Source organism: Petaurus breviceps, unplaced genomic scaffold, assembly GCF_028583685.1.
Source record: "Petaurus breviceps papuanus isolate PSGF00001 unplaced genomic scaffold, PetGlider_PUasm1.0 90700, whole genome shotgun sequence".
In the NCBI taxonomy this organism is placed as follows: domain Eukaryota; kingdom Metazoa; phylum Chordata; class Mammalia; order Diprotodontia; family Petauridae; genus Petaurus; species Petaurus breviceps.
In genome coordinates, this window is record NW_027187315.1 from 4706118 (window position 1) to 4721007 (window position 14890).

At 33.4% G+C, this 14890-nt stretch overlaps 1 protein-coding gene across 4 annotated transcripts in view; it reads left to right on the forward strand.

Annotated features, from left to right (window-relative positions):
• Positions 1-14890, forward strand: part of USP9X (ubiquitin specific peptidase 9 X-linked) — a 269058-nt gene that overhangs the window by 169049 nt on the left and 85119 nt on the right. For all 4 annotated transcript variants that reach the window (XM_069065713.1, XM_069065714.1, XM_069065710.1 and 1 more), the window contains 8 exons: positions 2625-2865; positions 3066-3215; positions 4107-4227; positions 6718-6848; positions 7027-7305; positions 8599-8724; positions 9249-9374; positions 14709-14875. In XM_069065713.1, coding sequence (XP_068921814.1) covers positions 2625-2865; positions 3066-3215; positions 4107-4227; positions 6718-6848; positions 7027-7305; positions 8599-8724; positions 9249-9374; positions 14709-14875 — 1341 coding nt within the window. The remainder of the gene's footprint in view (positions 1-2624; positions 2866-3065; positions 3216-4106; positions 4228-6717; positions 6849-7026; positions 7306-8598; positions 8725-9248; positions 9375-14708; positions 14876-14890) is intronic.

Below are 14890 nucleotides of genomic sequence, written 5' to 3' on the forward strand. Positions count from 1 at the left end.
GTAGATATTTCTTAGCAGTTTAAGGAAAAATCCATTTATACCTATGCTTTAAAGTGTTTTTCATAGGAATTAGTGTTATATTTTGTCAAATACTTTTTCTGCATCTAGTGTTATAATTACATGATTTTTGTTACTTTTGTTATTGATATAATCAGTTATATTAATAGTTTTTCTTCTGTTAAACCATCCCTGCATTGCTGGTATAAATTCTTCTTGGTCCCAATGTATATTTTTGGTGAGATGTTGCTGCACTCTCCTAGCTGGTATTTGATTTAGGATTTTTATATCCATATTTAGTAATTAAATTGGTCCATAATTTTCTTTTTCCTTTTCCTGTTTTAGGTATCAGTACCATATTTATTTCATAAAATTAGTTTGGTAGGACTCCTTCTTTGCCTATTATTCCAAATTTTTTAATATTAGAATTAGTTGATCTTTAAATGTTTGGTAGAATTTACATGTAAATTCATCTGGTCCTGAAACTTTTTTCTTAGGGAGCTCATTTATGGCCTGTTCAATTTCCTTTTCTAACATAGGTTTATTTAGATTTTCTATGTCCTCTGCTGTTTATCTAGGCAGTTTATGTTTTTGTAAGTAGTTTTCCATTTGCCTTCAATTGTTAAATTTATTGGCATATAATTGGTCAAAATGACTCTTTAATGATTGATTCTATTTCATCTTTATTAATGGTATATTCATCCTCTTTATTTTTCATACTAGTGATTTGATACTTCTCCTTTTTTAAAAAAAATCATATTAATTAGTGGTTTATTTTATTGGGTTTTCATCAAACCAACTTCTAGTTTTATTTATTAATTCATTGTTTTATTACTCTCACCTTCCTTGATTCTGTAAACAGTTAGCCAAGGCCTTATCCTTGAGTTCTCTTTGCTCTCTTCAGTTACACTTCTATGCATATTTCACCTGTCTGCTGAATGTATTTTTCCTGGACCTTTTGCCAGTGCCTCAAATTCACCATGTCCTAGACAGAGTTTTATCTTTTACTTAACAACTGTCTTTTTTCTCTCAACTTCCTTTTTTTCTATTTAAGGTCTCACCATTCTCCTAGTCATATCAAATTAAAACTTACAAGTCACTTTTGAAGCTTCCCTTTGGAAGCAGCTACTGTTGCAGTGGATAGAGCACTGGGCGTGGAATCAGGAAGACCTGAGTTCAGATTTGGCTTCAGTCTCTTACTAGATTTCTGACCCTGGGAAAGTCATTTAATTTCTCCATTTCTAAATTTCTTCATCTATAAAATGGGATAAAAATATTACCTACTCATAGGGTAATTGTGTGGATCAATTGGGATACTTATAAAGCACTTAATATATTGCCTTGCTCGTAGTAGGAGCCCAATAAATGCTATTTCACTTCTCTCTGCTTATTTGGTTTCACATTGCTACCACCCTAGTTCATTTCAGCCTCTCTCTGTGATCTGAGTCCTTCTAGCCACTCCCTTCTCTAGTCATGTTTCCTTGTTCTCAGAAGAAGCCTGTGCTTCCTCATTTCCAGCAAAATAAATCCAGACTCTTTAGCTTGGCATTGTACTCTAGCTAAAACCAGTCTATACTTTGTTTCTTAAACATATTATGAACTTTCTAGCCTTTGTCTTTGTTCACACCATCCTCTGTGATTGAAATGCCTGTTATCCTCCAAATTATGTGTTACCTTCCATACTTTCACATTCTGCCTTAAAGTATTTCTTTATATAAACTCCTGTTTACTCCTCCAGGTGTACATCCCACCTCCATTTAATAGTGCATTCCTTTAGGGCAGGAGCCATATCTTTAAAAAAAAAACTCTCATTGCCTACTAGGCTAAGTTAATTACATATAATAGTAGGCTTGCAATAAATGATTGCTGTACAGTTGAGTTGAATTTAAACAGGTTGGTATTTTTGAACTTTTGGCAAATAGGTATAGCAACACACATTGAAAAACTAATGATATTTGGCATAATTTGATATGATTTCTATAAAACAATTCATTCATCAAGTTATTATGGGATATGACTGTTCATGTGTAGGAATAATATCCTCAGTATTGCTTGCTTTTAATTCATTTACCTCACTATTGCCAATATATTTTTAGAAAGTTACTGCTTAACACAATCCTTTTGAGTATCTGAGGAAAATAGTCTTATTTTTAAAGGAGATGCCATTTTTGGTGGATTTTAATGTTCATGATTTCTCCAGAAGAAATTCAAAAGTTATTATTTTGCTCACTTTCAATTTAGAGTTCATAATGTTTGTCTAAAGATTCGTGTATTTCAAACCTGGTAGCATAAAGGTAAATAAAATTATAATACTTCTTCCTTTTTTGTATTACAATGTAAATCTGAATGTTTATGGTGTTGAATAAATATCAATGTGCCAGTGGAACATATTTGTTTTTTCTTAAATATAGGAATGTTGGTTAGACAGTGAGGGGGAATCTAGCACTGAGAATTTTATTTGCAATATCCTAAAAATACTTAAGATATTAAGATGTTTCTGTCTTATAATTAATCTTGAAATAGTATCAGATTTTCAGGTAAAAGCACTTTTATAGCTAGTTGAAAATAACATTGTACAACCTGATAAAATATCTTTTTGTGATTTTGTCACCTCCCTCTTTTTGCAGAGCTTTTCGTGGTAAGCACATCACTTTGGTAGTTCGTTTTCCAAATCAGGGCCGGCAGGTAGAAGACTTGGACATCTGGTCTCATACAAATGACACAATTGGTTCAGTAAGACGATGCATTCTCAATCGTATTAAGGCTAATAGTGCCCATACAAAAGTAGAGCTATTTATTGGTGGTGAATTGGTGGATCCTGCAGATGATAGGAAGCTAATTGGACAACTGAACCTAAAAGATAAAACGGTAAGTAATTTGATTTTTATTTATTTTGTGAGAATGAACATTCATTTAAATGATTCCATTTTTGAACAGATACCTGGACTTCTAAAACTATGATTTCACTGTCATAATATTTTTATATAGATAAAAGTATGTAAGGTCTATTTTTTTCTTTTGGAAACATTTTCCTTATCTTTATTTCTTAATATGTAATACATTTTCAGCTAATTACAGCCAAACTTACACAAATAAGTTCCAATATGCCTTCAAGTCCTGATAGTTCTTCTGATTCATCAACTGGTTCTCCTGGTAACCATGGAAATCATTATAGTGATGGTCCCAATCCAGAGGTAGAAAGCTGTTTGCCTGGAGTGGTGAGTAGGGTACAAACTAACTAAATATTTATTAAGGGTGTTAAAATGTACAAGGTACTAAGTTTTCTGCAAGATTCTCAGTATTAAGGCACAGCTTGCTTTAAATGATATCAGAATGTGGTTGAGACAAGACATGAAATTAAAAAGTCAAGAGCTATACGTGTATTCCCCTACTTATGGACTATGATTATGATTTAACTTTTTAAATTGTCAACAACTTAGAATATCTTCCATCAAAACAGTGATGAAAATGGTCAGTTTTAAGGCTAGCATGAAAAATACCTATATTCAGGTACACATCATTTATAAAATATTTGCATGCATATTTACGTTACTAATTTATAGTACAAAACATACTGTATAACCAATATTCATAACCTCATCAAACACAGTAGTTCTGTATTTTATTTCATTGTGCTGGGAACACTTCTTACCTCATCCTGACAATAAGAACTAAGACTCCCTGCACTCACAGAACAACATCAGTCTGAGAAGGAGGTGATCAGTCATTAGCACTAAGTTTTATAAATAAGTTAATTTCTGTACTGAGAGAAAATTGATAGTTTAATCCAGCACTGCCAAATGTGTAGAACAAGTACAGTAGGAGGTGTTAAGGGAAAGAAAACATAATCCTATGGACTGAAGTAATTAGGAAAAGCTTCACTCTGGAGGGGAAATTTTAGATGAATCTTGGAGGATTTAAAAATTGAAATGGAAAAGATAATTTCAGATAGGGCAAAATTGTGAATAAGAATATGAAAGGAGAGTATAAAGCACAACTTCTTATTGATTTAGATATTTTTAAAATTTGTATTTCATCCATTTGTTAAATGATTTTACTTTGAGTAAAATAACTAGGAATAGTAATGTTTATATGTTATTTTGTTTTAGATAATGTCAATGCATCCCAGATATATTTCTTTCCTTTGGCAAGTTGCGGACTTGGGTAGCAGCCTAAACATGCCACCCCTAAGAGATGGAGCTCGAGTACTTATGAAACTTATGCCACCAGGTAAGAAAATTTAAAAATGAATTTTTGTTAAATAAAATACCAGTTTGGGGTGCTTGTCATATGTATAGGATACACAGATGGGAAGTATGTTATTCTATACCAATGAAACTTTACTTTCAGAGATTACAGCAACCTCTTGATCATCAAAACTAGTAGTGAGTTTTTCAGTCTTTATTCTTCTTTACCTTTGTTGGACTTGGTACTGTCAGTCACTCTTTCTGTTTATTCTCTCCTTCAGACTACTTCCCCATCTCTATCTTCTTCACAGTCTTTTCCCATCTTTTCCAGACTTCTAAATCATTCCCCAAAACTATCATTTTGGCCTACTTCTCTCTGTACAAATGTTTGCTTGGGTATGTTATTTATTCCCACCCTTTTCAGCAATCATATATTACTCTAAAATCCATATCTCCACCCTTGACCTCTTTTCCATGGTCCACATTCTTATCTCTTATGGCTTACAATAACTTCACCTTCACATTACTTTAATACCCCAAACTCAAACACATTACTTTAGTACCCTCAAACATCTCCAAAACTTACCTCACTGATTTTAGCAATTAATCTCCTCTTATTTCAGACTTAACCTTTTTTATCAGTGGCAATACCATTCATGTAGTATTCCATCTTTAAAACCTAATATTACCTTTGACTTCCATTTATTTTACTTTAATGGCCTACTACTTAATTAAAGACTTTTACCCACTGTTTCTACCCTACCTTTTCAGCTTTACCTCATAATAATTGTATCCTTTTAGAACATTTAATATCTTAAAATTACATTTCTGGATTAATAACCTAATGATTTAAAGATACTAAAAATACATGTACTATGCTCTAAACTCAATATTTGCTATGTATACCCCATATTTCCTAGTTTCTGTTATCTTATTCTTACTTTTCCCATATCTGTTTCATTCCTACAAGTATTTTAAATGTTCTTTTGCAGTAAGCCTTTCTTAGTCTGTCTCTATCCCATTGCTATTTTCGATAGAGACATTCCTTTGTCCACATCCCAGCTTCACATTGTGCTTTGGCCTATACTTTTCCTAATTTTTTTTTATTTGTAGTTATTTGGATATATTTGTTATCTTCCAGCTTCCTATATCTTCCAGACTTAGAAGCCCCAAGAGATCAAGAGGGGTTATGTCTCATCTAAACTTTGTAGCTTCCTTTTGGCTCAGCACAGTACTTTGCTCATAATTAGCACTATGCACAATGTAAATGTTGGTTGAATTGATTTTCCTCTAGCAAGACTTTTGGAACTAATGCTGCGATAAATGATTGCACTGGCTCAAAAAAATCTTCAATACCAAATTGCTAAGACATAATTTTATCATGGTAATCATCATCAGTAGCATTTATTTAGATTTTTAAGGTTTGTTGAAAAGCACCTTATAAATATCTCATTTAATCCTTACAACAACTCTGAGAGGTAGGAAGACAGAGGTGAAGATACTTAATCTTTGTTAAGTACCCAAGGACATGCATGTCATCTACTAAGTGTCTAAGAATAAAGCCTTTCTGATTTCAGGTTTAATACTTCATCTACTCACTCACCTAGCTGCCTCAAAATGATAAAAAATGAATTTTTCCTCTTACTTATGTACTTTACTGTTTCACTTTTATAATTACTGGAGATAACAGCAGGACCTGCCTAGAGGCTCATAAGGCTTCTTGGCTTCTACAAATGGTACTTGGACCCAGTTTTCTGGGTACTCTGCAGGAGAGAAGCATGGCCAGTGAAGTACCCTGACCAGATGTTAACCTCTGTCTTTGAGCTTTTATAGAAGAAGTTCTAAGAACCTTTTATACAACAGGTATATCTGGGGAACATGTTCTCTCTCATATTTTTATTTTTTACAAAGGTGAGAAAGAAACTTGTTCCCGATGGCAACATGATGCTTTACTTTTTCATTTTGATGGTTTTTTTTTTCTTGAAAAATTATCTGCCTAATATTTATTTTCTTAAAGTTTTTGATCATAAAGGACGGAAAAGGAAGCACACAGGGGGGAGAGTGGAGATGGTACCTGAAAATGATAGTTGAAAAATTGGGAATGCTTGTGTTAATAACTTCAGTAAGGTTAGAAAACTTGTGTACATTTTTTTACAATCACTTTGATACCTAAATAAAAATAATAATGTTTCTATATCATTTTGGGGTTTGCATTGTGCTTTACAAATAACACATTTGATTCTTAGAACACAACTGTGAGGTACATATTATTGTCTCCATTTTACAGATGTGGAAACTAAGGCTGAGGCAAGTTAAGTGACTTGCCCAGCAACACTTGGGTCTTCCTGGCTCTGACTCTTAGCATTTTATCCACCATGGCAGGGTTGCCTGTCAGACTTAACTCTTTACCAGTTCAAAGATTATGACCAATAAATATTGGTCTAATAACTTGACTCATGATTTTTAATCTTATAATTTGATGCTAAATATTTAAATTAAATCTGTCCATAATGCTCAGTTTTTAAATTTTCAGATAATACTACAGTTGAAAAGCTGAGAGCTATTTGCTTAGATCATGCAAAACTTGGAGAAAGCAGCCTCAGTCCATCTCTTGACTCACTTTTCTTTGGTCCTTCTGCCTCACAAGTGCTATATCTAACAGAGGTATGTAATATTTTTCTTTCTTTTTCATATTTTTCTCTTTTAGTTTTCTTTGACTTTTGTGTAAAATAGTAATGAAAACCTATTAGTAATAATCAAAGACAATTGGAGACACAAAAATTGAAGAGATTTGCAAAGATATTCTTTGTGTGTATATTTATTTATTTTTTCCCTTTTTCAGGTAGTTTATGCCTTGTTGATGCCTGCCAATGCACCTCTGGGTGAAGATGCCAGTGACTTTCAGTATAATTTCTTAAAAAGTGGTGGCTTGCCTCTTGTCCTGAGCATGCTTACTAGAAATAATTTCCTGCCAAATGCAGATATGGAAACTCGAAGGGGTGCCTACCTTAATGCTCTTAAAATCGCCAAATTATTGCTAACTGCCGTCGGCTATGGCCATGTTCGAGCTGTGGCAGAAGCTTGTCAACCAGTTGCAGAAGGGACAAATCCCATGTCACCGGTAAAAAAAAAATTTTTTAATACCAGTATGTCACACTATTTTCATTACCCTGCTTGCCAAATCAGAATAAATAATTCAAGATTTACCCACAAAATGTTTAAAGATGTATTTTCAGTCTTTTACATATAACAATCATCATTCTGCCAAGTTTTATCTAAGCTTTAAAATAGTCTTGACCCAAATTGAAAGCCACCGTTTAACTTTGGTACTGATTTTGAGATCTAAAACAAACAGTAAGGTCTTTTAATGCCTAAAATAACCAAAAGTTAACATAGGACTTAAGTCTAACATTGTGATAAATGCCTTGAACCAGACCAGTGTTAGTCTAGCTCATCCTGAGAAAGGTTAGCTCACTACCAGCCTCTAAACTCCCATATGTTACATCTCTACTCTTGATTCGTTCTAACTCCATGCTTTGCCTTTGTTTTCATCCTGGTCTACCTCTCCAGAAATCTTCTAGAGATCCAAAGAACTGGCTGCACAAAAGTACTCTCCACATACCCTTCCCTTCTTTCCTTTGCTCACCCTACTTCTAACCCCCCAAAAGAAAAAAAAAAAACATTCTAGATTTGAATATCTTTTGCATTGTACTTTCAGAGTCTTCAGCCCTGAATTTTACTGTAGGAATTTGCATTCTACATAGAAAAAAGGATTAATCTTTTCTGATTTTCTATTTTCCCAAAGAATTATCATTCAGAAAATCTAATGGAGGAAAAAAATATGAATATAGCAATTTCCTCCAATAAAAGTCAACGATCCAGTGGATTATAATAGTATGGAGATTACCCTCATAGGATCTTATATCTAAAAGTCAAGAGGCCTTCTAGTTCAGCCCCATCTTTCCCAATGTTAGTTTAGGTAGAAAGTAGCTGCAACTTGAATCCAAGACCTCTGACTAGAGCCAGTGTACTTTCTACTACACTGTGTTGCCTGTGTGTGTTCTTATGGCTCATGACAGGGGTGCACGAGCTCTGGCAAACTGTCCCAGGGTGGAAAGGCCTTGAGGCCTGCTAATAGATTTTATGTCTCTTATTCAGGGATAAGCCTAGCTATATTTGGAGTGGCTCATCATTAGTTTTCCTGCAGATTGATTAGTTTTTTGGTCATATTTTTTAAAAGTTGTTCTGCCAGGTGTAGAATATTGACAGTGTTGGCATATGCACACAGATGAAGTATCTAGAAGTTGAAATAGAGTAACTTTTTACTTGTCAATTCCCATTTTAAGTCTAACTCCCAAGACTTCTTTCCATAGAAGTGGTTCAAGTTTTCATTTTGTGGGACTTTTTTTAACAGATAAATCAGGCTACTCATGATCAAGCAGTGGTGCTACAGAATGCCCTTCAGAACATTCCTAATCCAACATCTGAATGTATGCTTAGAAATGTGGCAATTCGTCTTGCCCAGCAGATATCTGATGAGGTTAGTATTAACCATAAAAAATTGTTTAATTTTTAGTTTGGGAAAATGGGTTTATTGAAGGAAAAGAAAGTGGTGAAATATTTATTCTATTCTCCTGTTCTTTTGTATTCTGATACTAGAAAACGAAAACATTACTAAATCTTTGGTTGAATTTCTTCAAATTTCAATTTTGCTTTTTCTCTTATCTATTACTTGAATTATGATAAACTACTGTTTTGGGTACTATATTGGTAACATTTTATCCTATTTTTAAGGTTTTTTTCTTAATGAAAGGTCACATGTATACCTTGTTCCTTTAGCAAGCCCACTTTGCAGATTTTTCCTTAAAATATTTTTTCTATTTTAAACATATGAGAAGTTATTAGGATAATATGTCAAATGACACAAAGAAATATATAGAAACATTAAGTTCCTCTGTGCTTTGTAATTAATGTATTTTCTACTAAAAGAAAACTAATTTATTCCAGTGATTCCACTTTAATAGGCTTGTAAACTATTTTAATATTTTCTCTATTTCTTTTCAGGCATCAAAATACATCCCTGATATCTGTGTTATTCGAGCTGTACAAAAAATTGTCTGGGCATCAGGGTGTGGGTCAGTACAACTGGTGTTTAGCTCAAATGATGATATTAGTAAAATTTATGAGAAGGTAAGAAATAAACAAATGTATTTATTTGAACTAAAACAGTTGCTTTTTGAGGATGTAATGTTCATCATTTCTGTATTTAAAATAACCAATTATTGTTTATAGAAGATTAACTGGTACATATAATTATCATGTGTTGACAATAGTTCTCACTGTAATGGTTTCCACATCCCTAGTATGAGAGAGCCCCTTGTTGGAGGGGGAGGCTTTTAGATGGTGTTCTGCTAAATCAAATGTATGTATGTATGTATGTTTTATTTTAATAGTTCACAAGCATTAATTGTACAGTGTGATCTTAGATTCTTCACACCTTCCATACAACTGGAGAATATTATTAGCAAAAAATGTCCCTATTTCCTTCTTATACCTTGATTGAAAATGTCCTTAATGACACATGTAGCTTGTTCTCATAAAGATTTTGTAGAGGTAGAAAAAATATTTTTTAGATCACTCTTTTAAAATAATCAAGAATTTCTTAAATGCCTGCTATCGCTAGCAGGGTGCTTGTTGCACAGTATCCAATGCAGCATAGAGGTCAAGAAGAATAAGTATAAGAAAACAACATCAGATTTGATCATTTAGAGATTATTGGTACTTGGAGCAAGCAATTTCCATTGAAAGATGAGATCAGGTTGCAAAGGGTTAAGAGCTTACAAAGTGAATGCATGAACAGAAAAAGCAGTGTATCCATTGATTTTTACATGAGGAATAGAGAAGGATTGTGGGAATAAGTTTGGTAAGACTTGAAGTAGTGACAGAACAAGAGGATCAAGGCATTTAAGACTAATTGACTGTATAAAGTTGAATTGATTAACCATAGATAAGGTTAAGTTTGGGAAGGGAAGAAAACGAAATCAGAGCAGGGTGATATATTAGCATTAGAAAGCACTGAGGGATGGATGGGTTATCAAAAATAAGTATTAAGAATAAGTTTAGGAAGAGTAAGATTATAAGGAGAGGTGGAATGATGGGAACTTATGTGGTCAAATTGAGGAATAAATGGATGTGAAATCCATTGTGGATTGTGAAACTCTTATGGTTTATGGTGAGATTTAGGGCATTACCTCCCTGCATGTCATGGCAGAAGTATCATAAAGGGATAGGTTGTGAGATTTTAGGAAATTGAAAAATAAAAGAAATTAAGGATATTCAAGGGAGCATCCCATATAAGTATTGAAGATTTGGGTTTAAAGGCAGGAATTAGAGCATGAAAGTAGACAATGTGCCTAGTACAGATTCTTTGAGACAGGAAGGAGAATGATCTGGAGTACTACATAACAGCCACCCTGGTTTGAATAGTGTGTAACAGGAATTCCATCCACAATGGAAAAGATGAACAAGCAAGGCTGGAGTGAGGTTGAATAAACAGGAGGGTGGGTATTTGAGAAAGTTTACTTTTAAAGCTCTTCACACAGTGCCTGGCACATAGTTAGGTTCTGTATAAATGCTCGTTCCCTTTCCTCTTCCATTTCCATTAGGTAGCAAGTGATTGAATAAAAGAAGAATAAGGACAATAAAGTGTGATAGTCATTTATTTGTTAGCCATAATGGTAGTAGTGGGTAACAAATGAATTTTAATGCTTATCATCTCTGAAACAGTTGTAGTTGCCAAGAAAGGGTGATGGATTTTAAACTTTAATCAATCTTTCCACCCTTTTCCTGTGATCTTTCTGGAAGGGTTTTGAGCAGAAGTCAGAGTATTACAGTGCAGTTGGACCCATCTGATAGGACCAGAAAGTAAAATCAACATTTCTTCTCTTCCTCAAGTGTGTGGTGTCCTCCTATTTTTCAGTTATCTTGAATTAACCTCTTGACTCCCTCACAATTGTTACCTCCAACACAGACCTCTTATATGTATGTTTAATCAATATTTTTCTGTCATTTTCATTAGTATTGTTTCTCTAGGGAAAACACATCTGGGAGTGTGATGTTAAAGAAGTCCAAAAAGTGTGTTCCGCTGTCATTGTTGGAAAAAATATTGTTTTATAAATATTGATGTTTTACGTTTTTCCTGTTTATTCTTCCAGTTTTATCATTAAGCGAACTTGGTGTAAATTAGCTTATCTTGCTAAGTTTTCTGTAAATTCGTTATTTCATCTTCTGCTTTTCACTTATACCTAAAACTGAACTGCTCATAATCTACCATCTTCTTCCATATAATTTTGCATGCTTATTGTATTTTAAATTGATATTGGCCTTTAGGATCATTTCATCCTGCTTGGCAAAGAAATCAGACATTTTTCTGATAGAAGTAGTTTCTAGTTTCTTTTTGCCTCCATCTTATAAAAATCTATTTCTCACAGTTAAACTCCATCAGAAATAGTTGCAGTTTGCCTATCTCAGTTCTTTTATCCACTTACTATTTTTAAGCATGAAGAGCTTATATAAATAGATAATCTTAAAGTGATTTTAATTATATTCTTTGTTTCCTCATTTTGATTTTTAAATTTTGTCTTGATTTTGATCCCTCATTTAAGTAGTTGATAATCTTACATATAGATAGTTGATTCAGAAAGGACCCCCAACATCAGTAATATGAGTTAAAATGTAGGTCTGGCCATGTTACTCCCCTATTCAGTAATCTCCAGTGATTCCCTATTACTTTCAGTATCAAATAGAAAATCTTATGTTTGGGATTCAAAATCCTTCATAACCTTAGCTCTTCATAACCATAGCTCTCCTTGCTAGTCTCTTTATACCTTACTCACCTGTAGTACTCTGTGATAAAGTGACACTGGTTTCCTTGCTTTTCCTTGCACAAGACACTCCATCTTCTAATTCTTCATTTTCACTGACTATCCCCCTGAAATTCTGTTCCTTCTTGTCTCACCCTCCTAGCATCCCTAAATTTCCTTCAGATCTCAGCTAAAATTCTGTCTTCTGCAAGAACCTTTTTCCTGATGCCCTTCGTGCTAGTGACCTTCTCTAAGATTTGTACATAGTTGTTTGCAGGTAGTCTCTACTATTAGACTATGAGCTCCTTGAGAGCAAAGACTAACTTTTGCCTTTCTTTGTATACCCAACTCGTAGTGCTTGGCAGATAGTAGGTGTTTAATAAATGCTGGTTGTTTGACTAGCCCTTTGCTGTCTTTTAAGATAAAAACAGGTTTGGTTTTGTTGTTATTGTAGTTTGTGAGGTTTGGAGCTCACTGTGTCTAGTGACACTCCAATTCTCTTCTTAAAGAATTTGTGATCCATAAGTGCATGACTTCTGTTTAGTCTACAGACCTTTGACCTTGTGATATTTTTTAGCCCTGAGTCATATTTTACAGAATTTTTTCACCATTTTCCTTTATGCCTACTTTTGCATTAGTCATTGACTACTAAATTGCATCTTGGTCTGATTAAAATGTTTTTTTTTTTTTTATCAAAACTAAGTTTCTCTTAAAATGGTGTTTTTTTGTTGCCTTTGGACAGACACACAGCAAAAACAACCCCACCAATTCCTTGATTTGTCTTTCCACTGCAACTGGCTTTTGTCTCAATTTATAGCAAGAATATTGATATTGATGTGTTTCATTTCCTCTAATAGCGTGTCATTTTGATAGAAACTGGATAATGAAATTGAATTGAGGACCATTTGTTATTTAATAGGTTGCTATGGCCAAAGATTTCATGGATAAGAAACCTATCTTTCTAATGAGAAGCAGGCATACTTTGTTCCTAAGATCATCTTGAAATCTTTACAATATTATAGAACTACCTGAAATTTTATGTTCTGTTATCCACAAAGGTTACAAATTTTACTCTGTGCCGCAGCAATAGATCTTTGAGTCTTGTCTTTGTAACTGTCAATAATGTAACAGTTAATTATTTTCCACTCATTATCTTAGACCTGTTTCTCTGCCTTCTTGATTATATCAGTAGATAAGTTGCTGTGAAATATTTTTCTTAAATAGCTGGAAACCTTAACCAGCCTTTTTGGGCACTTATTTGCTCAAGTATATATTTTGGATACCTGGTCATTTCATATTCTTCTAGTATATAATTCAGGTTATATACAGAGGAGAGATAATACTTGGTCATGTTTAACTTACTCACCTTTCTGCCTTTGATAAAGTCTGCCTACTTGTATCTCTTGTCCTTTGTCTAGGAGGTATAAGTAAATGACAGATTTATTTAAGCACTTATTTTGCTCGACATTAGTTGTATTTCACTGAGGATAACCTATTTTATTTTTCATAGAATCCTGAGCACATAGTAGGCACTAAGCACTTTAATACTAATTAGGGTAGGCAGGTCATGAGAAAAGGTACCTACTCAGGCAGAATTATAAATCTTTTAGAGTCGTGAGATGGTTTCCTTATAAAATTTAAGAGTTACATAAATGATGACTTTTGAACAAAATTTTACCATAAACAAACTATAAATTCTCCAAAGGCATCTAACTAGAGAAATACAGTGTTGTGTTTTGTTTTGTTTGTTTTTAATTAAGCTACACAATGATAAAATGAATCTTTTTATGTTACCATAATATGGTATCCTTGGATTACTGGTTAGAGTTTCAATAGTTCCATATTGCCTACAGAATAAAATATAGACTCTTTACCTCTGATATTCAGGGCCCTTTAAAACCTGATCATATCCCACCTTTCTGTACTTGTTATTACATACTGTTTTCTTTTAGCACTCAATATTTCATCCAAACTGAATTATTCAGTCATCTTTCTCCCTCATATCTTCACATTTGCAAAGGAGGCAATAGCCTCCCATGCTTAAAATGAATTCCCTCCATATTTCTTGTTGCTGAAATTCTCCTCTTTTTTCTGAGACCAAGCTAAAGTACCATAATCTCCTAGGAAGTCTTTCCTGACACTTTTTAACCTACCTCTCCTCAAAGTGATCCATTCCTCTTCAGTTTTTCATCCTGCTTTATTTGACCCCTCTCACTTTGTATATAGTAGTTACTTAAATGTTTGTTGAGTTGAGTATGATGAAAATTAAACTCCTTAATAGGGAAAAACTTTTTTTTTTGTTTCTAGTACAATCCATTGCAAATTCTAGGAACTTAATAAGTGAATATGGGACAAATTTGATACTAATTTAACTGTTAGTGATGTTACTATAATATTTTGAAATTTTTGTACTGTTTAGAAGAGGAACCACAATAGCTTTTATTCATAATTGTCTGTCTTTTTCTCTAGCTTAGCCCTTTCCTTAATTCAAATTGTATAGAATGTTACTCAGTGTAAGTAAAACTAATGACCAAAAAAAGAGAGAGATTTTTGGGAGGGGAGGTTGTTTTGGTAAGTAAATATTTAATTTTGTGTTTATAACTAAAAGTCATTTATGTTCCTAACTGTATCTCCAAGTCATTTCTTGTTTGTAATTTTACAGACAAATGCAGGGAATGAACCTGACATGGAAGATGAACACGTTTGTTGTGAAGCATTGGAAGTGATGACACTGTGCTTTGCTTTGATTCCAACAGCCTTAGATGCACTTAGTAAAGAAAAAGCATGGCAGACATTTATCATTGACTTGCTCTTGCATTGTCATAGCAAGTAAGTATTTTTTAA